Source organism: Podarcis raffonei, chromosome 2, assembly GCF_027172205.1.
Source record: "Podarcis raffonei isolate rPodRaf1 chromosome 2, rPodRaf1.pri, whole genome shotgun sequence".
Classification (NCBI taxonomy): Eukaryota; Metazoa; Chordata; class Lepidosauria; order Squamata; family Lacertidae; genus Podarcis; species Podarcis raffonei.
Window position 1 is genome coordinate 94,593,129 of NC_070603.1, and position 27,573 is coordinate 94,620,701.

The window sequence follows — 27,573 nt, forward strand, 5'->3', positions numbered from 1 at the left end:
GAATACCAATTGCTGGAAACCACAGGAGGAGAGAGGGCTCTTGTGCTCGTGTTCTGCTCCCTGGTTCCCCACAGGCATCTGGTTGGCCACTATGAGAACAGGATGCTGGACAAGATGAGCCTTTGTCTGATCTAGTAGGCTATTCTTCTGTTCTTTTGTACCTCTCTGTTAGAGCAGTGCCAACCCCTCACTGTAATTTACTACCATGTTTTAGACAGGGGTCAGCTGGAATCCCCTTGCTGGAAAAGTAAACAAGATGGCACCTTGACTCATTTTGAGTCCCTCAGGCTGGATATTATGATTCCATATTGCACTCCTAACTTTGCGTCTCTGCCGCCATTTCTCCTCATCTCCTGGTTTCAGTCAGTCATGGAGCATATGATATTGCAGTGAATCTGAACTTCTGTGCTTTCAGTATCTGAAGGTGGAAGTAGCATCTTTATTCTCAGCCCAGTGGAGCACATGATTGTGAGTTTTTTCCTCTCCCCATTATGATACTGAGAAAAGTATCAATCTCATTATATGTGGAATATGAATAGTAATGGCAAAATTTCAAATGCCCTTGAGACCTCCCTGAAAGGTTAATACCTTTCCAAGGTGCATTTGTATTTGCACTGATGGTTTGGCCTCGGTGAGTGCTTAGTTCATGAAGGTAAAAAGGTTGAAAACATTAAATGCACAGTCGCAGAGAGATGGGTGTGTGGCACAGAGGAATTGTTTGATAACACAAGTGAGAAGAATGCTGCAAGTGAATTGGGGACCGAGGTGAAGGTGCTAAGCATTGGTTGCAAATTGAATGACATCATCTTCCCATTTCCCATCAGTCCAATAAGTATTATGGCTCAGTTTGCAGTTCACAATAGCCTGCTGGTCAGATTTTACACATATATATTTATTTTTCCCCTGGCACAGTATCTGTCACTTGCTTTTTAGTTTCTTTGCTTTGGAGACATAATCTCCCTTTTGGAGTCTTATGAAATCCCCTGTAACATTTCCCTGCCTCTTTCATAATTGGTGAATTTGGAGGGAATTGGGGATATCTCGCAAATATTTTCAAAGCGTCAAAACTCCCAGTTTTATGAGGAAGCATTACCATGAACAGTGGCTTCTTTCTAACACCACATCTGCATCCATTGTGAGCACTATGTTACAATTTTAACAGCAGAATCCTGGGCACTGTAGTTTGTTAAGCATGCTGAGACTTGTAAGACCACTATTCCTAGAGCTACAATAGCTAGAGTTCCCTGCAAAGTGGGATTGTCTGTTAAACCACAATGGAGAGCATAGTTCTGTGATGAGAATAGGGGTCTCAATGGCACAAGATCGAAGATGGGCTTATTGGTAGATCTTTTTGGAAGAAAATTCCAGGCATAGTGTTCAACTGTAAAATACACACACAGCAATATTTGGTCACATATTTCATAGATGGAATTGCCAGCCTATGGAACTCTGCTCTGGGAGTGATGAGCGCCATCAAAAACTTCTGCTACTCTCATATTTCATAGGATTAAGAGGATACCTCATGTCAGGCTTTTGAAGATTACATCAAGTCAAACTTTTATTAGCAAAGTTGAAATTCATGTAGAATGAAAATATTTTTTTTTAAACCATACATATACATCGGCATGATACAAACAGCAACTACAATACAAACACACTTTTCTAAGCCTTAATAAACCTCCACTAACATTGATTTCAAAAAGTAACAGTATGCGCCTGGTATTCATGTCCCCATCTTTTTTCCCCCCATGAAGAAATGTGTATATATGTATATATAAAAACAAATTCTATGCTTTGGCTCTGACCAATTCTGTGCAAAAGCTGAAAAATTACAGATGATCCCAAATTTGGAGACTTGAGGTGAATAGGAATGGGACTGACATGTAAACATTTAAGACTCTGAATGGCAGATTTATAGTGTAATTCTGTGTTTACTCTGAAAAAAGTTCCATGGTTGCCATGCCCTTGCTTGGCTCCATCACCCTCCATGTGTTGGAGGAGCAAATTCTGCTGTGGGCAGCCTGTTCTGTACTTGCAGTTGGTCTAAACAATTCAGAACCCTGATCTGCAACCACCCTGTCTCCCATTTGTGCATAGGGATGATTTGCAAATAAACCTCCAATGTTACACTTTTAACTAACCTGCACTCATCCTGCACTCCCTGAGTTTCTACCCAGGAGTTTGCATCCAATATATTATGCAGCCTCCATCATGCAGAACAGGCTACTCACTGGAGAAATTTTACCAACAACATGATAAGAGGAGACAGGGCTTTCTTTTTAATATGATTCTAATTTAATGTGGGGAGGCAGATACCTGAACAGGGTTTGGTTTAAGACAGTTTACCTCCACAGGAGTCTGCACATGATTGCACGTTCAGAGGTGAAAGACTTAATATTCCAACTGAAACAAATCCTAGTCTGAGAGGGCCTGCTCTGTTGCCAAGTCGATGGAAATTTTAGGAAGGTTGCAATTGGACCATTTCTGCACAACCATGGGTCCACAACAGGACTGGTTTTTTTCAGCTGGAACTCAGCAGAACTCAGTTCTGGCACCTCTCAAGTGGGCGCCATTACCATTATAAGGGAACAAGAGTTCTGGCACTTCTTTTTCTATAAACATGGCATGGGTCCACATCCTATGGAAAAGAGCTCCGAAACAAATCAAAATCCTCAAAGCAGCTGCTCTATAATCTCACGGATATTGCTAGAACTACTCTATTATTGAAACGCTTTCCGTACAATCTTTATAAATATAATGAAACAAAGAAGAATTAGTTATTTCTCCCTTTCCAGTAAGTAGTGGCTTATGATGTGTTATCTACTATGTTGTATTGTTTGTACAATTTGAAACCCTTAAAGCCATATTGTTTTGTAATCTTAGCCCAATTTCACATTGTAAATCACCATGAGATGCTTTTTAAATATAATTTTAATTTTGCATGGCAACTATATTTTCCAAATGTGTTATTCAGTCATATAGTGATTGGTGGTGGTCGTAGTAAGTTATTGGGACCAATTGTAGCTTATATACCAGCTCTCACTATGTTTTTCCAGTGGCTAGCTGTTTCAGGCTGTGCAGAATACAATCTGGTTTACCCTGACAGTTCCAAATCTGTAGACTTGGGGCAGGAATCACATGAAGAAAAGAAGTTTCCAAGTATGGCCCATCCCTTTCACATAAGCTTTCTGAAAATCTAAGTATGCAATGTCAATTTATCAGCTCTGCATATCAAGTGGCAAATATTTAATATTACTGGAATTTTATATTTCTGAATGCAGAAAGAGGTTCAACATAACCTCTGCTTTTAAGATGATAAATCAACTCTGCTGTCATCTCAAATTTACACTTATTGTGGGGGGAAACAACATCCCTGCTAAAATCACAGCATGTATTCTGGCTTCAACTATTAAGCTCATACTGGAAAACATTAATATTTCTTTTTCACAACTCCCTCCCTCTCTTGCTCAAGAAAATGTCCAGGAATGTTCAGGAGTTTCATGTTGTTTTTAAAGAAGTCTTTAGAGCGTGTCAATGGGAAGATATTAATAGGCAGACTTTTTTAAAAAAAACAAACCAAAATCTCACACTATTCATTAATATTCAGCTAACACATATTTAACAATTCAATGCAATTTTTAAAAACATTTTCATTGTGCACTCTCTTTTGGCATTTTATGTTTTCTTCTAGCTTTGAGATGTGACATTAAGGTTTACACCTTCTGAAGGAAAAATTGGAATAGATAAAAGCACTCATATGATAAATGGGAAACAGAAGGGATATTGCCGTAGCATCATAAAGCATTTGTAAAAAGTCTGATACATACTGCTGTTATGTGATGGTCAACAAGGTGCTCCCAGGTAACTGAATGCCTTAACAGGGTTTTGTGTCCCGTCCCCCCAGCAGATTTTTGAACCAACATTGGGAGGTCAGCCTCGCGTTTTGAGTCCTTGGGGACTAGCAAATTTCCACATCATATGGTGGGCCCTGAAGGGCATTGAATGCTTTGCATCCATCCAGCTCCTCAGTCCCTCTAAAGAAGGCACATGAGACTTTGGCTCAGGTTTTTCCTCTGTGGCATTTGCCCAAGGAAGGCATTGCTGCATCTGTGTATCTAGTTCAGATTTTACCACTTTCCAAAATACCACTGAAGGAATGACACAGGCTTCCTCACTCTCTGCCAGATTTTAAGTTGATAAACGATAACACACAGCCAATCTTGGTGACGCAATCTCCTCTGTCACCTGTGGAACAGGCCAAAAGAACTACCTGTGTGAACTGTTATAAGAGCCTAAATTATCTCAGTCATCTTGGCACCAAATGCTCTAATAATCCCCCCAAAGTAACTGACTGAAGTGTTGCCAACTGGGATGCCCTTTGCAGTAAACTGAAGCCCTATGAAGATTCTGAGTCTGCCCTGGAGTAAGTGGAGCTAGTTCTCCATCACTATTTGTTAAGTTCCATAATCACCTCAAAAGAGAACAATAGTAGCATAATATTTGTACATGCTCAGAATTTATTTTTTAAAATGCATGCACCAGATTTATCAGTATGTATATGTAAATGCTTACCAAATAATATGGGGAAAGGTTGAATAACAAACTGACTATATGTTCACACAAAATGCTGAGATATCTCACCCTGGGATAATTTTTCATGCAGCAGCCTCCAATATCATTGTCATTAACCTGACCACGTGTGCATAAAACTCACTGGAATAATTCTAGTACTGGGTAACAGTTGTTCTACAAGCCCAAATAGACAAATCTGCTGGGACTAAATAATAATATATAAAAGACTTTTTTTCAGTAATGACATTTCCTTTGATTCAGTAGCACATAAGCTGTGCCTGCAATGAATTTTAAAATACTCATTGGGGGATTGTGTGTGTGTGTGTGTGTGTGTGTGTGTGTGTGTGTGTGTAACAGGAGGAGGGAAATTGAATACAGCAGAAATGCTTCTCAACATGTTTTGTATGGAAAATGTACCTCATTCATATAAAACTGGACTTGACAAGAGAAACCCAGTTGATCCTCAGCTCCATGGTCCCAGAAACCATTGTGTTTTGCTGCAAAAAAAAAAAAACCCAGAACAACAGCAGCAACAAAAAAAATGTGTCTTGCCCCCATTCCAACAATATAAACAGAATATGTACAAAAAGGTGTGTGGGTGTACAAATATACAGCTAGGGTACTGATAAACCCAGTTTGCTTCAAAAGGCAGCACTTTGCTTAAAAGGGGTGCTAAGCAGTCGGAGAACCTATACCCCCCCCAAAACTGACTCAATTGCTCTGAATCAGACCTGTGCTTTCCCCAGCCAGAAGAAAGCTGTTGCAGCTGATTTCCTAAAGAAAGAGCACCAGCTAGTGGTCAAAAAGAGGAGAAAAACTTTTAATCCACTGTTTCAGGAAGTTTGGCAGAAGGTAGATCATGCTGCATTTCGAAGCCCCTGCTATCAACACGGAATATGAATTCCATAATCATTGGGGAAGTTGCCTTTAGGGCATAAAATAATGTAGCATTTGGAATGCATTTATTTAGAATTCTCTCTCTCTCTCTTTACTATGTAGGACTTTACTAAAAGTAACTGTTGATTTATCTGCCCGGAGTCTGATCCCTGTAAGTACCGGGGTTATGATAGTATTAGAAAATGGGCTTTGAAATGTTTATACAAAGGCAATGAGAAACAAAGGAAGGTCCAATCCTTTTAGCTATAGTGTGCCAACAAACATTCGGAATTGAGTGGGTGAGTAGTAGAGCACATTGCACTGGGATCGTTCTGGATACAAGATGCCACACTGCTACCATGGGTCAGTGTTAGCACACCATTGGCAGATGCAACACACTGGCATAGTGTTGCCGTGCAGCAGAGAACTGAGCACCAGGTGGGTTTAGCAGAGGCAGGGCTGGCAATGATTTGGTCAGACAGCATCCTATCTGACATTGGCCAACCCAGGGTGTGTCATGCCAGCACAATCCTAAGCATCCAGTAATTGGTAGTCACTTTTTAAAATGCGATTGCATCTGAGACGCAGTGCAGGAGGACTCCTGTGACACAGCATCGAAACCAAAGACGCCATAGTAAACATTTTAGTGTAAGCTGTTTGAGTGCCGTTGCAGCCACACATATCTAAAGGACTGGGTCGTAAGAAACATGGAGGGCACCAGATCCCTATATACATATATAACACTGAAGTAGCCATGGTTTTGGTCAGACTGAGTGGCATATATCTTACCAAACTGTAGGTCTGAGTCACATTTTAACTAACTGAAAACGACCGTGCCTTGAGGAAGAAGAGTCTCAAAAACCAGCTTTCGAAGTCAACCGCCTATTTCTACATAGGCCGGATGTCAAGGTCTTGAATTTTCCTGCAGCCTACGTCTGACCTGTATGATATTTGATGGCTAGTAAACGATAAATATGGTGATCTGAAATGAATTATTCATGCTAACATCTTATGCATGGAGAGGGAAGGTTGCTGTAGAACTGCCAATGCTTTCAACCGATGCTTTTTCCTTGCAGCCTGTGTAAGCTCCAATAAAAGAGCCATCTTCGTTGAACATTCTGTGGTCCCCGTCTCCATAATCCACCAAACTGTCAGCGCTTTCTGCAGTTTTGATGTCCATGTTAAGAGACCGCAGGCTCCCTTTGAGTGGCTTTTCATCGCTGTCACTATAAAAGGAGAAGCATGGATGAGAAGCACAAACAGGCATTTTCCACATAGCCACATCAAGGGAAAAGAGCAATTGGGAAAACTATTTGGAGCAAGAACACTGTCAATTTTAGTTTGCCTATTCTGAGATGGCCAAGGGGTTTTCTGAGCATCATTTCTTTCTTTCTGCAAATCATGTCTCCGGTGTTCTGCATCCTGCAACTTTCCTAACTGCTTGCACTTCCTGAAAAATCCCATGATGTCTTTAACTGGAAAGAGGGGAGGTAGTGTCCATGATTGTTCTTTAACTTTGAAGTCTTTTTACTTTTAAAGAAATCAGGGCAGAAAGTGTTTTTGAAATAGGGAAAGAAAGAGAAGAACTTGAAAAAACAAAATCAGCCAGCACAGCAAACTTAGGCACTCAATAGCCAAGTGCTCTGCCCATGTGGCTTTTTCACATCAGGAAGTATAAGCAGCTGGGGTGGCAGCAGAATGCCAAGGAAATGTTTTCTGGGATGGAAAACAAAGACTCCACCCTCAACCACCACACCATGATACAGAAATGCAAAGAAATTCTAAAGTGTCCTGACTAAGTGGAAGAAAAACAAATAAGTCTCCCTTACAGGGAAAGAAATCAAAAAACAAAAAACCAGAGGACAGATTTTGGCATAATTCTAATTATAGCTTAGTTTTGGAAGCTGCTGGTTCATCCAAGTAAAAAAGGAAATTACCGTATTTTTCGCTCTATAAGATGCACTTTCCCCCTCCTAAAAAGTAAAGGGAAATGTGTATGCGTCATGGAGCGAATGCAGACTGCGCAGCTATCGCTGAAGCCTCTTGAGCGCAGCCGGAGCGCTCCTGCCTCTTCGCTCAGGAGGCTTTGTGTTGCTTTCTTGTTTCTTGTTTTCCTTCTCTAAAAAATAGGTGCGTCTTATGGTCAGGTGCGTCTTATAGAGTGAAAAATACGGTAGATAGATAGGATCCAGCATAATCTAGTTACATTATAAATTTCCTTATTTTAATAACTCTGTGAACCATGGAAGCTTCTTGAGGAAAACAATCGATCAGGGAACTGGTGGCCTTCCAGATGTTGTCGGATTACAACTCCCATCACCCCTGACTTTCAGCCATGCTAGCTAGTGCTCATGGAAGCTGGAGTCTAGCAACATCTGGAGGATCGCAGATTTCCCATTCCTGATCTATATGATTGAATCTTTCACAGGCTTGGTTTTATTTTTCCTTGACACAAGTTCCTGGGTTACCGATATCCTTTCACTACACTCTTGTCTATATAACATTATTTACTTATAAGTTACAAGAAGGTAATAAAGATTCTTAGATCACCCAAATTGGTGCGAATATTGTTCAATCAGAGGAGTAATTTGTACTCAAAAAGTAGGAAGAGAAGGGAAGAAGGAATAAATGGGAAGGTAAGTCTGACACATCTACCTTTGAGCAGAAACCAAGGAAAGGGAAGAAGGTACCAATGTTGGAGGGATAATCAAGGCATGGAGGTGAACCTGATACTTTACCTGGGGACTGAAAGATACCACCTGCATGACTTGCTTACCTTTCTAATTATCTGTCCCATTTAGAAAGCATTAAAAATTAAATATACAAGGAATTATGCAGAACTTGTAAATGGTACATTATGTGGTTTTGTACCTTAGGTGGATCATTTAGATTTAGTCAGAAACCTTTCAAATTCACCATTAGGAACAGCTGGTTTGCTGGATCAGGAAACAGTCATTACATATGGTTGACATAGATTTTAATACGTATAATAACTTGCATTGCTCACAACAGTGTGGCAAATTTCAAACAGAGACCCCATTCATTTGTTTCTGTTACGGAAGGGATTGTCCATGTGCACAGGTGGAAATCTGGTGAGTTTCTCCAGCTTATAGATAACAACTAAGCAGTTTTATAGAATTCTATGCATTATATAATAGCAACAAGACCTGCCTACTAGATAAATGTGGGATAACCAGCCTTTCATAATCAACATGCTTAAGTCTAATCAATGCATGAAGGGGTTAATGTCATAGAGTAAGCTGTCCTGCCAGGCGTAACTAGGTCAATCCCCCTCAGCTTGGGAGGAGGGTAATCAATCCTATTGTAACCATTCAGATACCCAAGAAGCTCAGTGTATGAAGAGGTCTGAGCTGGTTGCCCCAAGTTCAGACTGCATGGCTTTTACAAGCCACTCTTGTGTTCTTATACCAATAATTTAGGAACTTTCACCACTGTAACTAAGCCAAGTTTGACTGCCTGTGTTTTCTAACTGATGTATGGAAAAAACGCGTGGACCTGACCTTTGGAGACTTTGTAAGTAAACCATTTTTAACTTACCAAAAGTGTGGTCTTTTCTATGCTAAGGGAAGAAAAAAGTTTTGGAACTCACAAGGACATATTTTAAAGGTCTAACAGCCTATATTTCTATGCTTTACCTTGCTACATGTTTTATGACTTTAAATCTCTGCTGGGGTTCTCTTGCCAAAGAGTACTTCCCTCAAACCTGGATCTTGGCAAATATATCTATTTTTTTCCTTTATCACTTACAGTAAGTGCCCAATCTGGAAATAAAACCACCTTTAATATATCTAGAGATCTAGACAAGAAACAATTCACATTGAAGAACCATTCCACCAGCCATTTTCCTTCATCAAAATGTGTGTGAACTTCAGTATTCTAGATGCATTTCATGCCAATCTCTCACGAGATTTCCTCTGAAAAATGATTGCTTGTGTTGTTTTTATTAAAAGACATTCCAATCGATAGTTCAATGCAAAGAGCTATAAGCACACACTAACCTATATTCACCAAAGATTTCATCTTTTATCGATTGGCCTTCGGGATCTGGATGCAAATCTTCTTTTTCTTTCACTGTACAGAAAGAGAGATAAGACTTTCTCAGTTGTTCTCTGCAAATTCCATTTGTGACATATGCTCATATGTGACATTGTGAGCAGGTAATGATATGACTGCAGAGGAAGAAGCTGCAGTCTTCCCTGGCAAACTGGGCTTGAATGCAGCACCTTTCAAATTTGGCACCAACTACAAGCTGTGATTGGGATGCGGGTGGTGCTGTGGGTTAAACCACCAAGCCTCTTGGGCTTGCCGATCAGAAGGTTGGCGGTTCGAATCCCCACGACGGGGTGAGCTCCCTTTGCTTGGTCCCTGCTCTGGCCCACCTAGCAGTTGAAAAGCACGCCAAAGTGCAAGTAGGTACCGCTCAGGAGGGAAGGTAAACGGCGTTTCCGTGCGCTGCTCTGGTTCACCAGAAGCGGCTTAGTCATGCTGGCCATATGACCAGGAAGCTGTACGCCAGCACCCTCAGCCAATAAAGTGAGATGAGCGCCGCAACTCCAGAGTCAGCCACAACTGGACCTAATGGTCAGGGGTACCTTCACCTTTACCTTACAAGCTGTGATTGATTCCTCTCACAGACTCCCTATTGGAGTTCCCATATTCCCTTTGGAAGTCTTACCTTGGGATAAGGGGATGGGACAACAGAGAGGAAGGCTCACTTCCAGAAATTCTGCAAGGCCCCTCAATGGCTGGAATGGACCCACAGAGCATCATTTCTTGGATGGGATCATGGAGCTTGTGGCAGTCTAACAGTGGTTTGAGCATGAGTTAGATGAGGTGTATTCAGTTTGGAGAGCACAAGCATGGTTTACCTGAGTATTTCCCTCCTTTGTTCCTTTTAACAAAGCAGACTGTGAGCAACAATAAAGTCAGAAGAGCAATGGCACCCATCAGTCCAATAAACCAGCCTTGCGTAGAGATTCTTTCATAAATCCCAATGGATGCTTCAAATGAGAGAAATCGGGGGGGAAGTACGTGCATCAGAAAAGAAGAATATCCAAATCATTATATTCTCATTTACAATAACTTAAAAGATGCATTTTAAAACTGATTCTGCATGAAACACTTTTTGCTATAGAGGAATGGATTCCATCATTCCAAGTGGGACAGAACTGAGGATCAACATTTATATTAAAGGCAAAGAAATAGTTTGCAGCACACGCAACTGATCTCTGGAATGAGAATTCCAACAAAGATTTTGATTAAAGAAATTCATGCCAAATAGGAAAGCCAATACAGATCTTAGGTAAGCCTGTCATGCAAAAGCAGTTTTTGGAATAGAGACAGAGTTAAAAAGTATACAGAACACATGCAAGTGCTTAGCTAGCTGCAATTAAGATGCAAGGAGTAAGAGACCTACCCACTGGGGATTGGGCATAGCAGCTAAAGTCTGTAGATAATACACATTCAACATTTTAAAAATCATTTCACTTTCACCCTTCTTGGCAATGCAATGTGTGGAGTGGCATTTTAAATCTAGACTGTAATTCTCAAGCCACTCACTCTGGAGTACAAATGGAAATTGGCCAGTGCTGGACTCACCTACACTGGTACAAGTGAGTTTTATGGGAGATTGAGCTTAGGGAAAGCTACAAAAGCAAGGAGACTACCCTTAACCTCTGCATAAGGCTAACTGAATGGCGTTTGAACTGGACAGAAGAGTGATTCCATTGGCGAGGTGGAACTCTGCTTGCTGCCCATACGGGAGACTTTCCAAGAGTGGCTACAGAAAAGTCTCTAGGCTGTGATGTACTGCCTTCAGTGTTCCATCAGTGCTAGGGGGCAAAACAGGGCATTCTGTGGGTGGCCTTGAATCTGCTGGATCCAGCCCTCTTTGGTTTGCATATATGCCAATTGACTGAGCCCCTTAACTGAGTGCCTTGTGTTGTGAACCACCCTGAGGTCTATGGGTATACAAATTTATATTATAATAATAATAATAATAATAATAATAATAATAATAATAATAATAATACCACCAGTCTGACACAGCTATAATTAACTGATCTCTTATTGGTTTCATTGTGAGGGATTTTGGGTTTTTTTTAATGCATGCAAAAAGATGCAAGCCCTTTCCACAGGAGCAGAAGGTGAGGTGGCAGGGCTTTGGCAATGGTGGGTCATCCACCACTTAAATCTCTCCCCCCCCCCAATTCAATATAGGATTGCTCTTCTCTTTGCTGCATCACCACCAGTGGAGTAGGACGATTCTAGTCACAGATAAAACCATTTACAAACTTTATCTGCCTAAAGCAAAGATGTGATAAGAATAACCACCCACAAGACAAAAAGGTATTGACTACTAAAATGTCACCTCCTCTATAGTCTCGGCAATATTTCTGTATGCCTGGCCTTATACAGCTGCCTGCTTGGGATGGACCTCATGATTCAAGGTCCTCCTGAAGAAGGAAGCAGCTCACAAATGGAACTGACTCACTGCTTGATCTCTGGTTCCATCAGCAGAAGTCTTTATGGCCAAGGCCTGGCCTGAAATTCCTCAACAGAGAGTGGCTTGAGAATTGTGAGTTGAATGAGTGTTGCTTCTGTTGAAGTCGATGGTAGAAATCTCAATGAGACTGTTGGCAGTGGGTCTGTATTCTCCAAACGTGTTTATATAATGCTCTCTATCTGAAGCAACTTGCAATTATATTGCTAAACTTTGCTTTACAAAAATAATGGCCATATTAGAGGCCTTAGAAAATTCTCACCTCTCCCCCTGGCGTCTATTACATCTGCAGAAATGCTATTATTATCAACCCAATTCTTAGTTACTAGTCGAACTGTGTGTGCAGTTCCAGGCTCAAGTGCCTCAAGAGGCTGAGTCTTTGGGGTGGGATTTACTGCTTCAGAAATCTTCCCGACAGCTTTACCTACGAAATGTACAGAGTTAAGTAAAATATGTGAATTGGGTTAGGGCCTTCGAAGGCACAGTTACAAAATCAATACAGGTAAATATGAACATGTTTAGCTATTCCTTTCCAAGGATTAGGTAAGTGATTATGTGAACATCATCAGTGTTTCCCTTGGGGATCGTTTAGGATTCAAATTAAAAGAACTACCAGTATGTTGTATATATTGCAATGTATAATGTAACACAAAACGTATGGAGAAGAAGTTAACACTGACAGTATAACCTGATGAGGTTTACATCTACCTTAGATAACATATTAATTAAAATTTTGAACAAGACCTGCTCGTTTAGGTTATTAGGTGTTCTGCCTTAATTATAAGTATTCTGGAGAACACTGAATATAAATGTCAGTATTTGAAATATAGTAATACTTTTCTATTTCTAGGTAATCTTTATATTCACATAAATAATGTTAATATCACATAAATCATTTTTATATGATAAAATTTATATTTAAATCTATATCTGTTAAGAAAGGCTGGAAAACTTCCCCCCTAACATCTGCTGCTAACTGCTCTGTTCTCGTTGAGCTTTGTTTCTGAGCATCACAAAACAGTATAAACAGAATCTACCTAACTCAGGCATAGGCAAACTCGGCCCTCCAGATGTTTTGGGACTACAACTCCCATCATCCCTGACCACTGGTCCTGTGAGCTAGGGATGATGGGAGTTGTAGTCCCAAAACATCTGGAGGGCCAAGTTTGCCTATGCCTGACCTAATATGAAGCCTAAAGTCACACCTCAGTATGGATTCCTTGCATGAAAAGTGAGTTTTGTCTTATTGATTTAACTTAAATTCCATTGAGTTTCAGGTTTAAATGTCAGTGGAATAGGGCTATTTGGTCAGATTCAATTATCTTATGATTGGCATGTAATGAGACTTCCTAGTTTACTGTGAACAAGTGGTGTATAAGTGCAGACTCTTTGATCATTCTATTCTCACTCTTCCACTTGTGTGAGTCGGATACACAAACCAAGAAGACTTGGGTTCCCACTATGTGCAAACCAGAGATCATGGTTTGTTGCTCTTTAAAAACCCACAATCACTACTAGCCTAAAGCTGAACATGGCCATACGCTCATTAATAAAAATCTGTTAAAATACAGAATACTTTCACTGTGAAATAGGATAACTAAAATAATTGATCCATAAGACTTTTTTTTAATGTGTTGACCTATCTCTACTTTCAAAATGACAGAATATGAACTGTCAGAAAGTTGCAAATGTTTCTATGTGGTTCCTTCAACTCCCAACAGCAACCTTGAGATGTACTTTAATTAGGTAGTGGCATAATGACTTAGATTATTTTATTTATCAATCAAGGATTAGATGTGAGAAGCTGGTCCCAAACAGAGATGCAATCCTATTTAAAATGAGCCAAGAAGTGTTGACTTGCCCAAGGCAACCTCAATACATTCTCAGCAATCTAAACCCAACTAACTTCTTAAACGTCTTATTTTTTAATGTGGTTTTCACTGCATGGTCTTATAAGCTGCTGTTGTAAATTGCTCTTACATATTTTATGAATATGTAGCAGTATATAAAATAAATTAGATAGCGCTGATTCTTTTGCACTTTTTCTAAACAAGGACTTCAGTGGCTTAATTTGCTGGATGTAATTTATCATTCTAGATCCCACTATGAACAAGATATTTGGTGTTTATTAAGTCACATAATATGGAGATTGGAAACTCTTGGACTATCTACCCGTCTGGTGCTGAAGTTATGATCATTAGTTCTGAAACTACAAAGCAAGCAAACAGAAGCTTTGAGAGATTAACACTCAGAAGACAACTGAAGGAAAAAAGAAAAGATTAAGAACACTGTGGGCATAGTCAAAGAGAGCAGAATATGATATGTTTCTCCAAGACAACAATCCATCAATTACAATCACTACTTTAATTATTATACCACCACAGAGAGAGTGAACATGTTGATCGGCACATTAACCAAAATTTGATGCGAAGGGTTTTAACATAATTAAAACTATCTAGCAGAGTAGATTTTGCTAAATGAATTCTGTAAAGTTGAAACTACATTTTCTAATCAAACCACAAATTAAGCAGCAGGTCATTACAAGTCATATTTTAATTATGTCGCCCCCCCAACTCAAAGTCTAAATGGTACACTTAATAGAAATGCTGTCTAAAAGGCAACAAGGCAAAAAATAAACTCTGTTGTGTCAATTTCTGTCATAATGAATGATGCAAAACACTTGAAAATGTCAGCTCCGTGAGATTAAAAACTGAAAGGAAAAGTAGCAAGAGACTCTAATTTGTAGAATAAGTATGGCAGTAATTTTACACCCGCATTCTATTTGGATATGTGACCTTTCAGAGATATTTGTTGTAGGTTGGAAATTTTATCATGATAATAATAAATCAGTGGTTAAGGCTGTGATTTAAAAGACAGCAGCGCATGGACATCACTATGCAAAGGAACCAAGGGAAAATCAAAAGGATCACATGTCTCTTTTCTGAGATCAGAACCTGCCATTCCATTATTTAGATGTGGTGCTTATGATCTTCTGGACGGTAGCCACTAGTCAAGAACCTTATGGTTGTAGAAGAGAGTTCTCCATTGCAAATTCTGTCTTTAATACACTTCTGGGCAGGGCCGGATTTAGGTTTGATGAGGACCTAAGGTACTGAAGGTAATGGGGCCCTTTATATGTCCAGCTGTCCTTTGTCAACAACAAACTGTCACTGTTTTTTTGTGTTGAATATATACTATATGGTAATTTATGGACCTAATAGGTATCTAAAGCCATTTGCACATAACAAAATGTGTATTTTATCAAAGTAATTGATATAGAAATGAGCAAATCAGTGATATTTTAGGGAGCAGGCTAGCCGGTGGGCCCCATTACTTACATCATAGGAGCCTACACAACACAAAACATTGTTGTTGTGTGTAGGTTTTATTTTAGTTTTATCTTATATTTTGGAAATGTACATCCAGTTTTTCCTTTAAATTTTTTAGGGGCCCCCAAAAGAGTGGGGCCCTAAGCTATAGCTTGTTTAGCTTATAAACAAAGACATCTACCAAACATCCAGGTAATTTGTCAGATTTCAGGATTGCCCTCCAGAAGACTTCTATACTGAGATTCAACCACTTGTTCTCTGGGAGGTCTTAAGATTTGTTTAATGCAGAAGTCCACTGAGGAAGAGCTGAGCATCTATACCCTCCCAAATAAGTGAGTTATTCATTATACAATAGGCACACAATGACTACACAAGAGAAATTATTGATAATTGGGTAGGCATTTGTAGGTAGAAGAGGAAAAGAAATGGAGAAACCTGAAACATAAAAAGCAAAAACACATTGGTAAGGACATATTTATGGTCAATAAATTGAAAGGTCACTGAGCTATAGGCATTTGCTTTAGAAAACCAAAAGCGGCCAGCTTAAATGTATTTTTAATATACAGAAAGATAGAAGCAATAATAAAATAAACCAACCAACACCATTCCTCATTTTTCTGCTGTACCAAGGGAAGCACATGAACCTTAAACACCTGACTGCAATTTCAGAAGATTTCTCTCGGGTTTGGAGATTTATGAGAACTTATGATACTGTAGGGAAAATGAGCTAAACCTTCCCCAAAGATGAGCTATTATACAATTTTCCCCATAGTATATGTGTCTGCTATTCAACACACTTATCACAAAATGTTGGACAGCTGGTCTCTGATCAACAACTTCGCATGACAAATGGAAAGTTAAGACAGTCTTGGTGAAATTTGCCTCTAAAGAATGACTATTAAAACCGTAGTGATCTGCTGTGCAAGTAGAACTACCTCCTGGCTAACTCTGGGATATCTCATTCTGAACAAAAGATAGCTTTTGATAGTTGCTTCAGGCATTCAGAACTTTCTCCATACAAGCTATCTTAGCAGATACATCATTGCTATGAATATAGTGTATGATCTGAGCCACTCACAGATACAGCTGCATCCAGCCAGAAACAATTGCTGTGATTGCAGCATTAGAAATAGGTGTTGCCATGATCATGAAAATTGCCACTGTGTTTGTCCCAAATAACAATTTAAGACCTCCACGCAAATGCATCTCGAGGGACAGACTGTGTACATCACGTAGAGGAAGCTCTGACTACCTGAATCTGCCTACGTGACAAAAAACGGTTAAGTCGTATTTCTTACACTCCTAGCATTCTCTAAGAACTCAAGGGACCATGATATTTGAGGAGACCTGCTGCAGATCCCCTGGAAGGAAACAATTAAGCTGTCATTGAGGGGGAAGAGAGATGGGTATTGAATTCCTCCCCACTCCTAGCTCCCAAGTGCCTCGCAGGCTAGGTTAATCTGCATTACATGGGAGGAAGAGGAGAGATGGAGTACCGGGACACTGAGCAAGTTCAAGCACAGCAAGCTTTAAAGGAGTACACTGTGACATAGAGAGGTGCAGCCCTACTAGGCTGAGAGTGCCAACCTCTTCGCTTGCTTGACATAATGGGTGGCCCTAGCCTTAGATACACTAATCAGTGAACTGGGTGCAAATTAATATTCCTAGGTGAGATTGGGGGGTATCTGGTTGGTATTCAACGAGCAGGAGAACCTGGCTAACAGTTGGATTTGTACATTGTCTGTTGTACCTTTTTGGGTGAGGTGATTGGTAGAAAATTGTGAATATTCTCCACTCTGGGGTGTGATGCTGATGTTAGGGGGTGGGGGTGGGGTTGCACATAGTCATTGGGTGACTGATTGATTGACTGACTGAGGATGGTAGTTGTGGACACAAGGAGTGTATTTGATAGGCTAATTGCACGCTATATGTGAATGCGTCATCATTATGCTATTCTTTCCCTCTGATCTTCTGTTCTGTATTTCTTCTTACATAGGAACCAGCCTTGAATCTGTGCCCGGACACAGTGGAGGGCTGGGTGAGGGCCAACAAGCTGAAGGTGAATTCTGATAAGACTGAGTAGCTGTGAGCAGGTGGTTCCCTAGTCTGGAAAGTTGGCAAACTATTGATGAGGTTGCAGAACTGACCTGCAGAACAAATAGCTCAGATGTCTCAAGCATGCGAAGTGGAAAACAGTTAACTGTGCACTCCTATGCAGGTCTACTCAGCAATAAGTCCCTCTGACTTCAGTGGGACTTAATATTGTAGAGTAGGGATCATAACATGCCAGGTCTGGCTGGCAGACGCAGACAATATCATTTGTAAAACGGGGTGGAGTATATTTGACCAGACATTCAAAGAAACCATTCATGCTGTGTGTTTAATTTATCTTAACATGAGGAACCTTGGTAAGAGTCCCATAGACTTGATTTGTAGTCTAAATGGGTTGTGCCACTCGCAAGTCAGAGTCTATTAAATGCAAGAAAGTGCAAGAAAATATTTGACTTTTCCCTGTCAACACTGCTATTGCGTATTATCCACACTGATAAGCGAGGGCATCTTCTTCTTATCTCATTCCCTTTGGCAAATTGGTGTGCCAATCTCACTTAATTGTACCAATTAATATCAAGTTGGTTTTCAGTAACAGGACTGGATTTGTGGACTGGTCAAGCCATTCTTCTGATTGTTTTTTAGATGAGTGAGATAGTTAATTGTATTAGCAGGGGTTTGGTTATCAGATCAGCAAGTGAACCACTGAATATAACCAATGAAGGAGTGATTGAAGAATTCAAAACTGATTTATTTATTTTTTACTCTGGGCCACATCTATGGTAAAAGTAGTGGTCTGCCTGCAGCAAGCATTGTATAATACAATACACAAGTTTATACCTGATGGCTGCAGTCTGACCCAAAGTTAGGTGAATTCAGCATTGAGCTAACTTGGAACAAATTTATGAAGTTTGCTAATGTCCTTTGATTAACTGAATGTTTAGACTGCACTCCAATTGTTCAGCCTGGAATTGCTTCATAATGCATACGGATGGGCAAAACCGACAACTGTGGTTTTTCACAGTATCCCATTTTTTAAGTCTTCAGTTCTCCACATTTCAACATCACTTTGAGATTTTTTTTTAAATGGACTTCATGAAAATTTATCATTATTTTAATGTGAATTCCTTCTAATACACACATTTTCCTGTGTACCTTTTCCCTTAATAGTCACATTTCTGGAAACCAATTTCCCCTAATACAGTGATGGCCAAACTTGGCCCTCCAGCTGTTTTTGGGTTACAACTCCCATCATCCCTAGCTAATAGTACCAGTGGCCGGGGATGATGGGAATTGTAGTCCCAAAACAGCTGAATGAGGGCTGAATGTGGCCATCACTGCCCTAATATAATGCATGGCTGTCTCTTAATTTCACCAATATAATACAATTTGATGCACACTCCTCCCACCCAGTATTTGCATTTTTGTAAGCATTTCTTGACTGAAAAACTGCACTGCAAAATTCAGAGAAGTATGAATTTTGAAGGATGGTTGTGTTTTAGTTCACATGTTGTTTCATAAAGTGTGCATTAGACAGGTTCACCTTTAAGGTGAACTGAATGTCTCCTCACCTCTAAATGTTTGAGATACCATTCTCTCTCATTCCAGGAGAAAGTGGAATGCAAAATTCAGATATTCAATCCCTTAAAGCCCAGGTCTTTCTAAATGTGAAGGCTCACAAATTGAATAAAATGCAAATTCATTTCTTCAGAGAATTATCACAGGAAGCAATTTTGTAAATACTTCAGAATGGTAATGGTGAAACAGTAACAAAATGGTAATGTTGTCATATCCTTAAATCAGAGCTCTGTTGCTCTTTGAAGCCTTAAATGTTAGCTTTATCCGAGAATTGGGTGAAAAGCAGGGGAAAAAGTCATTGGCATTAAACCTACAGAATTTTAATGCAAAAACATCAAATGGAAATTCAGCACCACTCTATTTGTAACTTACTGCCTTCGCTTACTGTTACTGCTTCCTCTGTGATTGGTTTCCCACAGCCTTGTACAGTACAGGCTCTTGCATAGAACTTGTACTTTGTACTGATGCTCAGATTGGAGAGCCTGAAGTTGAATGATGATGGGTTAGTAATATTGATTTCATGCAAGGGCCCAATGTCATCAGTTTCATTAACTGGAAATAGAAGAAGCAAAGAATAGTAGTCAGTCAGAGACCATCATCTGGAAGGAGACTGACTTGTTAAAAGCATGCCTCATGGACCAGGTCCCTGATCCATGAACACTGAGCTAAACAGGCACTTAAATCTCTATGCACACATTATGAAATACATAGCTTTCATGACATGTTGATCGATTTCCATAAATGGGGGGAGGGGGGAATATCTAGTGCAGTTTTCATTCTGAGTATCACCAAAAAGAAAATGTGAAAAAATAGCACTGCCTTAGAAGCTATGTGGCAATGAAGAATGACTAAGGGGCTCAGAAGGAATTGCTGGGGCTGCTGCTGCCACCTTCCATCTGATTCACTTGCCTCACTCTGCCTAGTGGTAGGGCCAGCTCTGCTCAGTTCAAAATGCAATAGCTCCAGATATGATTTTTGCATAAGCCCTCCTTCATAGCCTCAGCCTCCTAGCTATTCCAGAAAATAACGGTGGTGCTTGAGTTGTGGGAGAAAAGCCAGAAGGTCCTTAATGAAACTCAGAAGCTCCATTCCTTGAGTCCTCCCAATTGTATGCCCAATAAATACAGAGAGATAAATCACAAACTAAACAACTCTGTATGTAGTTTCCAAAAAGGAGCAAAGTGCCATTCTAAGGTTGAAGCCGACCTATTTGGTGGAGCATTGAATTGCCATTGTGTAGTTCCTTTTTGGGCTGACCAGATTCATGAAACAGAGATTGAAATCTGGGTATCTCATTGTCGGAGTTGCGTTGGGACCACACCAGCACAAGTATACACATAGAAGGTTTCTTTCATGGACTTATTTCAGGAATATTTAGACTGATTGGCTTTGAGATACTGAATTGTGTGAGTCATTATTATTTTGGTATTGTATATATTATATAAGATTTCATGTAACAGAAGGTGCTGAAATGCTGTAAATTATTGTTAATGGGTTTTTTAAAACTACATACAGAGTTGTTTAGTTTGTGATTCCTCCCACTTGTAGCCAAATCATGGTCTGTTCCCTCTGTAGCTTTAAAAAAAACCAGGATTAATGAGAATGATGCAAAAGAAAGGAGCTTGGGTCCCCCTCTGTTTTTTGAGCACTGGATAACAACAGTGTGCCTTCAAAATTTGCTTGTTATTAAGCTCTATATCCAACTGCACCATTCACGTACTTACTTATCTGGTACTGCAAAATATATCCAGTGACAATGCCATTTGGTTTCTTCGGTGGTCCCCATGATAGTGTTACAGAGTCTTTATCTAAGTTTAGTATCTTTAGAAAGTGTGGCTTTTCTGGTACTGGAAAACACAACCAAAAAAACACATTATGCACTTTCTTCATACTAGATCATTCCATTTGATCTCAGATAAGCTTACAGCATCTTTCCATTTGGTTCTTCCCCCTCCTTTATTAAACACACTGCACCACTTGAAACACCTTAAGTAAAGTTTCAGAGCCGACTTGTTTTCCTTAGGCATGCCATCCTCCCTTACACAGCCGAATAGATCCTTTAAAAGCTAATTTACCATATTTGACCCAAGAGCTTGAACTCAGAGGGGACCCCAGGTATTGACAATGAACTCCCAAGGACTACAGAACCATACCCACAGTGCAGGGAAGTGTGTTTGTGCAACTTCCCCCAGATGGAGATGCAAAAGCCAGGAAATGTGACAAAAGATTCCACCAGCAATTTTGATTCTCTGAAGCTACTCACGTGGGCCATCTAGACAGATGCATGCCCATTATGCTCTTAAGAGATTTCCGAGGCAGGAGAATGACACCAAACATATTCCCATGAAAGACAATGGTAATAATTGTGTGAGGCCCAATGAATGCACAATTGCAGTGATTATTTATGTAAAGCTGGTAATCATTCATCCACATTCATTCACGTCCAGCTGGGTGCAGGAAGCAGACTATAAACAAAATCTGGTCGTAGAAACACATAAGTAGCAATTGAAAGATGCTAATGCCATAGTTCTGGCTGCGAGAATACTCAGACATGGGGAAAACAGCTAGCACACCACACACAGCTGAAGCAAGAGAAAATAGAGTTAGGAACATTGACTACTGTTTCCCTTCCCCTCCCTCATTTACCTCCCTCGGGGGTCTGGAATTTGTACGTGTTGCTTTCTGGTCCAGCTCCTTTGGAATTAAAAGCCAAAACAGTTAAGAGGTATTCACTGAATGGCTCCAGGCCGGGAATCATTCCGTCGTTTCGGTCTGCATTAAATGTCAAGAAACGTTTCTCCTGGCGATGGCTTTTTCCATCTAAACGGCTTCGTATTTTCCACCAGCTGACCTGTAGTGGGAAGATCCAACTGAACATTTGAGGCAGGGGACAACAACCAGGACCCTTACATAGCATACCAAAAATAAAACCCTTAGAAGAGACTCTGAAACGTAGAGTAAGGGAGGGAGAGTGTAGTGTGGAGAACCATAATCACCTTGTAGCCCCGGAGGTGGCCACGAACTCTGTCCTTGGGAATGGTAGACCAGATGGCTTTGGCGAGAGTACTGTTGATAGCGTGTACAATCACATTGGAAGGCGCTGCTTCTGGAACTGGGAAATGCAGGAAGGTGACAGGGTTGTGTTAATTGTTGTGCTCAGCATCGTATATTTTGAAGTTGTGCCAGCATGCATGATGAGTTTAAAAGGATGGCCAGCTAACTAACTCTGTGCCCACTGAGCTGGTTGTGTCCACCTTTGGCTATTTGGGGGGGGGTTCGTGCCTGGAGTACCCCCCCATACCACATATTTCTTGTACTTCTGCAAAGTCACTGGTTACATAAGGATAGTCACTCATATTAGTATGTAGCTGTGGTGAGGAACCTCAGGCCTCCTAGTCTAATTAGATCACCCAGCTTCTCTATTTGGCTCTCAAAGCTGCTTTGGGCATCACATATGATGTCAGGTATAGGGCATGTAAACAGGTAAAACCTCAGCGCCTAGGGCTTGCCGATCGCATGGTCGGCGGTTCGAATCCCCGCGGTGGGGATTCTTTCAGTCCCAGTTCCTGCCCACCTGGCAGTTCAAAAGCACCCCTAAGTGCAAGTAGATAAATAGGTACTGCTTTCTAGCGGGAAGGTAAACGGCGTTTCCGTGCACTGCGCTGGTGCCGGCTCGCCAGAGCAGCTTCGTCACGCTGGCCACGTGACCCGGAAGTGTCTCCGGACAGTACTGGCCCCCGGCCACTTAAGTGAGATGGGCGCACAACCCTAGAGTCGGACACGACTGGCCCGTATGGACAGGGGTACCTTTACCTTTTATAGGGCATGTAAAGACACAACTGTGCTGAACCGGGAGCTTTGGCAAAGGACCACCTGCAAAGCCTTGTACACAGCACAATGCCCTGAGAGCCCTGATAACCATCTGATAATCTGTGCCTGCAAGACTCATGAGAGACCCTTTGAAGCCCCAATGATCAGCTGGTTGTCAGGGCTGCAAAATACTATGCATGATTCTCTGCAAGCCCCAAGGATCATCCGGGGTTGCGACACACAGTATGGTTTAATTTCAAAGAGCGTGTGAGAAAATGGGTCACCTGATGTCAGGTGATAGGTGAGTGGAACCCACTTGTCAAATCACAGGACCTGCTGCTAGCCTGCTGGCGAGATCCAATTGCCCAGCTCCAGTGCATAGGATATTTCTCTAGGGGTGAGCCAATAAATGCCAGATATGAGAGGTGGAGTTCCGAAGTCAGAGCTTCCACACACATTAATTGCTGTATGAATGTTGGCTGTGATTCCTGAATTGCAGAGGGTTGACTAGATGATCCTTATGGTCTCTTCTAACTCTACAATTCTATGATTCAATGAATATACATCCGGGTGCCCTGATACTGGCACAGCCTGCATATATATATATAAAGCCCCCTTTCATACTTCTGTAACAAATTCCAAAAAATGGGGATGGGTGGAGAAAAATGTTCAGACAATAGGCTCCACCATTTTTAGCTTGACCATTACTTTTTCTAACAGCAAAAATAAATATATTTTTACAAGGGTTGGCATTTCCCCCCTTTTAGTGATAGCTCAGATTTTCAGATTCTAAAATGTGCCTGCAGGCTGTGAAAAGTTCCCTCTGAGTACAGCCTCGGGGGCCTTCTGAAGAACCACCCCTACCATGGGAGCATTTTAGCAGGCCTTCTTGAATAATTATTCTTCCTGGCTGAACTAAGAAGTCTCAGTACCGGCATAAATGCGAACGTAAGATTTAAAAAAATTCGGTAACGTATTGTTGTCTGCATCTCAATCACTTGCTGCCACATGCTAAAAGATTGTGCATATTTCAGTCACATCAAGGACTTTGAGGTATCCTGTCCCAAATGACTACTGTGGGGTTTCCTCTTTTTGTAGTCTTAAGCCTTAAATCCTTAAAAGCTAGGTTTTTGGTTGGTTTGCCTTTTTGAAGTGAGCCCATTTAAAAAAAAAAGGCTGTTCTGCTTGCAGAAGTATTTGATTCCTAGTACTGCAGCAGGGGGCTTATAATCTTCCAAGTATCTATATATCCATTCTCTAAACAAGATAAGAGAGAAAAAATTGCAGTGTAACAGCAGCAAGGCTTCTGGAAAGACTGTTGTCCAATTTTCTCAACAGGGGAGCAGAGGTTCTCAGTCTTCCATATTTTACACAAGAAACAATTGCTTTGTGTTATTACTGTACACTCACAGTTATTTTATTAGGGTTATGACTTCCTGTGCACTTATATTAAAATTCTGTGCAGTGGTTTATGACAGTGGTGCCTGCAGTGGGAGGGAAGGAAAGAGGATGTAGAAATCATAGACTAATGTAATAACAGAATATAACTCTGGGATATTGAGATGGGAAATGGGTATTTTATGTCTTGCAAGTTTCAAGTGAACAATATTGATTAGGCAGGGATAAATGTCTGCTGGAGGTTTAAAATCTAAACTAAGCCACTTCTTTTTAAATATTAAATTGTAAAGTCTCGGCTGGAACATATACAGATATTTTATGTGTGACTGCAATTTGGCTGGAAGGTGTCATTTAGGTGTAAAGGGCAGGAAATTTGGTTGTATCCTTGTAAATTTATTAACTGTGCTATCCTATGCATGTCTTTTCAGAAGTAAATCTTACTGAGTTCAGTGGGGACATACCCCCAGGTAAGTGTGGGTAGATGTCAAACAGATAAATGACTTTTAGAACACATCTGAAGGCTTCAGGTAAGTTTTCAATGGCTGATATTTTATTGTGACTTAACATTTTGTTGGGATTCAACCAGAGTGGCTAGGGCAACCCAGAAAGATTCAAAGATGGATGACATATAAATATTTATCATCGTCGTCGTCATCACTATCATCATCATTAAAGAAACTATCAATATGCTTGAGACACATTTAGGATGTGCTTTCACAATATAATTTTGGGAGGAAGATGCTTACTTTTTGTAAAGTTTTTGTGGGGGGATCTAGCCATATGGACAAATCTTCACAAGAAAGCTTAGGATGATAACTGAGAAAAGTTACCATGTGAAGCTTTCTACCTCTCAAAAAGGACTGTGACAATTCACCCTCTTCGAACTCACCCCTTAAAGTCAGAATTAATTACATAATAGCAAATGTTTGGAATTCTGTTACTGAAGTAACAGAAGCATTGTGTTACATGCTATCACAAAATGGGGTTATCATGAAAGACAAACAACTGACCACATTTTTCTGCATTTCATTTGAAAATTGTGCTTTAGGTTGCTTCCCCCCTCCCTGCCAAATGTTGGGAAGCAAAAAGCTTCTGTATCTCCACATTTTTCAGCCTTCTGTCTTTTTAATAATTTAACTCCCAACTCTTAACTCTAAGCTCATTCACCCTTCAGCTTGAAAATCACCCACAGACCATTCTTTATATAAAGATTCCCCCCCCCCCAATTACTTACTGTCTTCGCTTGAATAGCCAGTTATTATATTGGGCTCAGGGCCAGACCCAAAGCTATTCACTGCCTGGACTTTGATATCATAAGGTACAAAGGTGGGGGTGTTCTTCAATACCAAGAAATGTTTTTTCACTGTTTCTTCATCCCATTCAACATTATCCTGTTGTTTCCAGTTCACTTTGTACTCCAGCCCTGGTCCATTCTGCTCCATGGGCTTCAGTGGCTGCAAATGAAGAAGAAAAGGAATCAGGTACTGTTGTTGTTGTGCTGGCTTACAGGAAACAGTTGGCTATATAATTCAGAAGTGCTTCACAAAGATTGCTTTAAGTAAGGCAAACATCACAAAGATAGGCTTAAGGTAAGTGAAGGACAGAATGTTATGGCTTTTTAAAAGCCAGCAAGAGAGGGAAACAGATGGCTTGAAAGCACATTGATTATTAAATCATATACTTTAATGTTGGAGGCATTACCTCTCAATTTGCAGTACATTTTACCATGTCAATCAACTCACATGAAAATGTGTCATTTGTACTGTGGTTACACCATGACAGTTCTTTCAAAAAAATGTTCCATTGCAGATTTGTCCATTAAAACATAAGATTACCCTACAGAGTATTAAACAACTGACAACAAAAATCCCAAACTATATCTGAATGACTTATTGGATAATAATATTTTTATGGCTCATTTGAGGTACTCATCTAGCTCAGAGCCATTTACACAACAGTAATATGTATGAACTTCTATCTTTCCTCCTCTCTGATTTCCCTCTGTCAAAGATGTATATTGGAAGTTCCTTGTGGGCAGGACCTGTCTTTTTGCAATAATAATAATAATAATAATAATAATAATAATAATAAAAAAAAAAAACATTGTAACCTGCCCATCTGACTGGGTTGCCCCAGCCACTCTGTTACTCTGTAAATTGCTATGTCCAATGATGTCCCTGTATAAATAATAATAGCTGGTAAAATAATTTGCCAGAGGGAAAGAGGAGAAAGAAAAAGAGAATGAAGATGAATAAAAAACAGTTAAGTTTGCTTGTTGTGATTTATAGAAGGCACCTACATTCATGAATACATGGCATAATTTCTACATTTGCAGTCCTTGTAATGAAGGAAGCCAAAATGGAGGATATGATGGAAACTGCCAAGCCTCAGTTTACAGAAAACAGGAGGCAAAGGAAGATGTTATGGGCTCACAGTCTCATTTCTACCCAAGGGATTTTGCATTTCATCAAACAATCTCCTTTGAAACTATTATTAAGGGCTGGGGCAGGTAGAATCCAAAGCAATAATTAAACTTAATTCTTTCTTTAGACCTTCATAGCTACTTCGATGTTTTCAAAAACAGAATCATTAGTAAGAAATTATTAGAAAACAGGAGCTAAGGGGGCATGTAAGGAATAAAAGGCAAAATCAATGATGGTGGAGATTAAAGCTATTTCCTAGATGTTATCCTACAATTGTTCTTTCAGCTGCAATGAAGGTTGCTTTTGTTTTGCTTTTAAATCACATATTCAGCCCAGCGCTATGCATGCCCACTCCGAAAGTCCACTGTGTTCTCTGAGGCTTATTAAAAAATGAACCAGGTAACTTCACTTGGACCATAGCAATTGTGTCTATACCTTCAATTAAAAGAGCATTACCTCCCATGTCATGTTCATTTCATGTGGTTCAGAAGATTCAATTCGGATGTTTTCCGGGTTCTTGTCTGGAGCTATGCATCAATAAAATACAATGCAAGAGTATTTTAATTAACCAGTCTTTGTTACTTATTCTTCATATGTCTACATTTACTTTATATGGTAAATCGATTAACTGCTGGCTAATTATGTGAATTTCCTAGTAATGATTATTATACAGCAGTAAATTATTCCAAAATAAACTTTGAAAAACTTCAGATGAATTTCACATTCACTGTGCAATAAAGTTATCATTTTTAACACACTGCGCTTGTGACATGTTATGATAACCACACACAACTCCTTGCAAATTGGATTTCAAAGAATGGAAATATCAGCTACATTCAAATTATTATATTTCTGTTTAATAAGCTGAGCTACGAACAAGGCATTGAGCCATGCACACAGCCTCTCTGCTCCCCCCTTCTCACCTGCAAGGAAAGAGATCAGTAATTCTTCCATTAACTATAGTTTCTCATTTTTTCCAAACTGGGAAACTGTGGTTAACAGCTTCTGAACAGGA

At 40.1% G+C, this 27,573-nt stretch overlaps 1 protein-coding gene across 4 annotated transcripts in view; it reads right to left on the reverse strand.

Annotated features, from left to right (window-relative positions):
* Nucleotides 1-1,531: 1,531 nt before the first annotated feature.
* CHL1 (cell adhesion molecule L1 like) overlaps nucleotides 1,532-27,573 on the reverse strand; it is a 209,196-nt gene continuing 183,154 nt past the window's right edge. For 3 of the 4 annotated variants that reach the window (XM_053378167.1, XM_053378169.1, XM_053378168.1), the window contains 10 exons: nucleotides 27,015-27,085; nucleotides 25,370-25,589; nucleotides 21,924-22,039; nucleotides 21,574-21,778; nucleotides 20,652-20,774; nucleotides 19,300-19,479; nucleotides 12,234-12,395; nucleotides 10,338-10,469; nucleotides 9,468-9,540; nucleotides 1,532-6,674 (listed from right to left, as the gene is read on the reverse strand). In XM_053378167.1, coding sequence (XP_053234142.1) covers nucleotides 6,458-6,674; nucleotides 9,468-9,540; nucleotides 10,338-10,469; nucleotides 12,234-12,395; nucleotides 19,300-19,479; nucleotides 20,652-20,774; nucleotides 21,574-21,778; nucleotides 21,924-22,039; nucleotides 25,370-25,589; nucleotides 27,015-27,085 — 1,499 coding nt within the window. In that variant the 3' untranslated portion in view covers nucleotides 1,532-6,457. The remainder of the gene's footprint in view (nucleotides 6,675-9,467; nucleotides 9,541-10,337; nucleotides 10,470-12,233; nucleotides 12,396-19,299; nucleotides 19,480-20,651; nucleotides 20,775-21,573; nucleotides 21,779-21,923; nucleotides 22,040-25,369; nucleotides 25,590-27,014; nucleotides 27,086-27,573) is intronic. The other variant, XM_053378170.1, reaches the window with a different exon arrangement.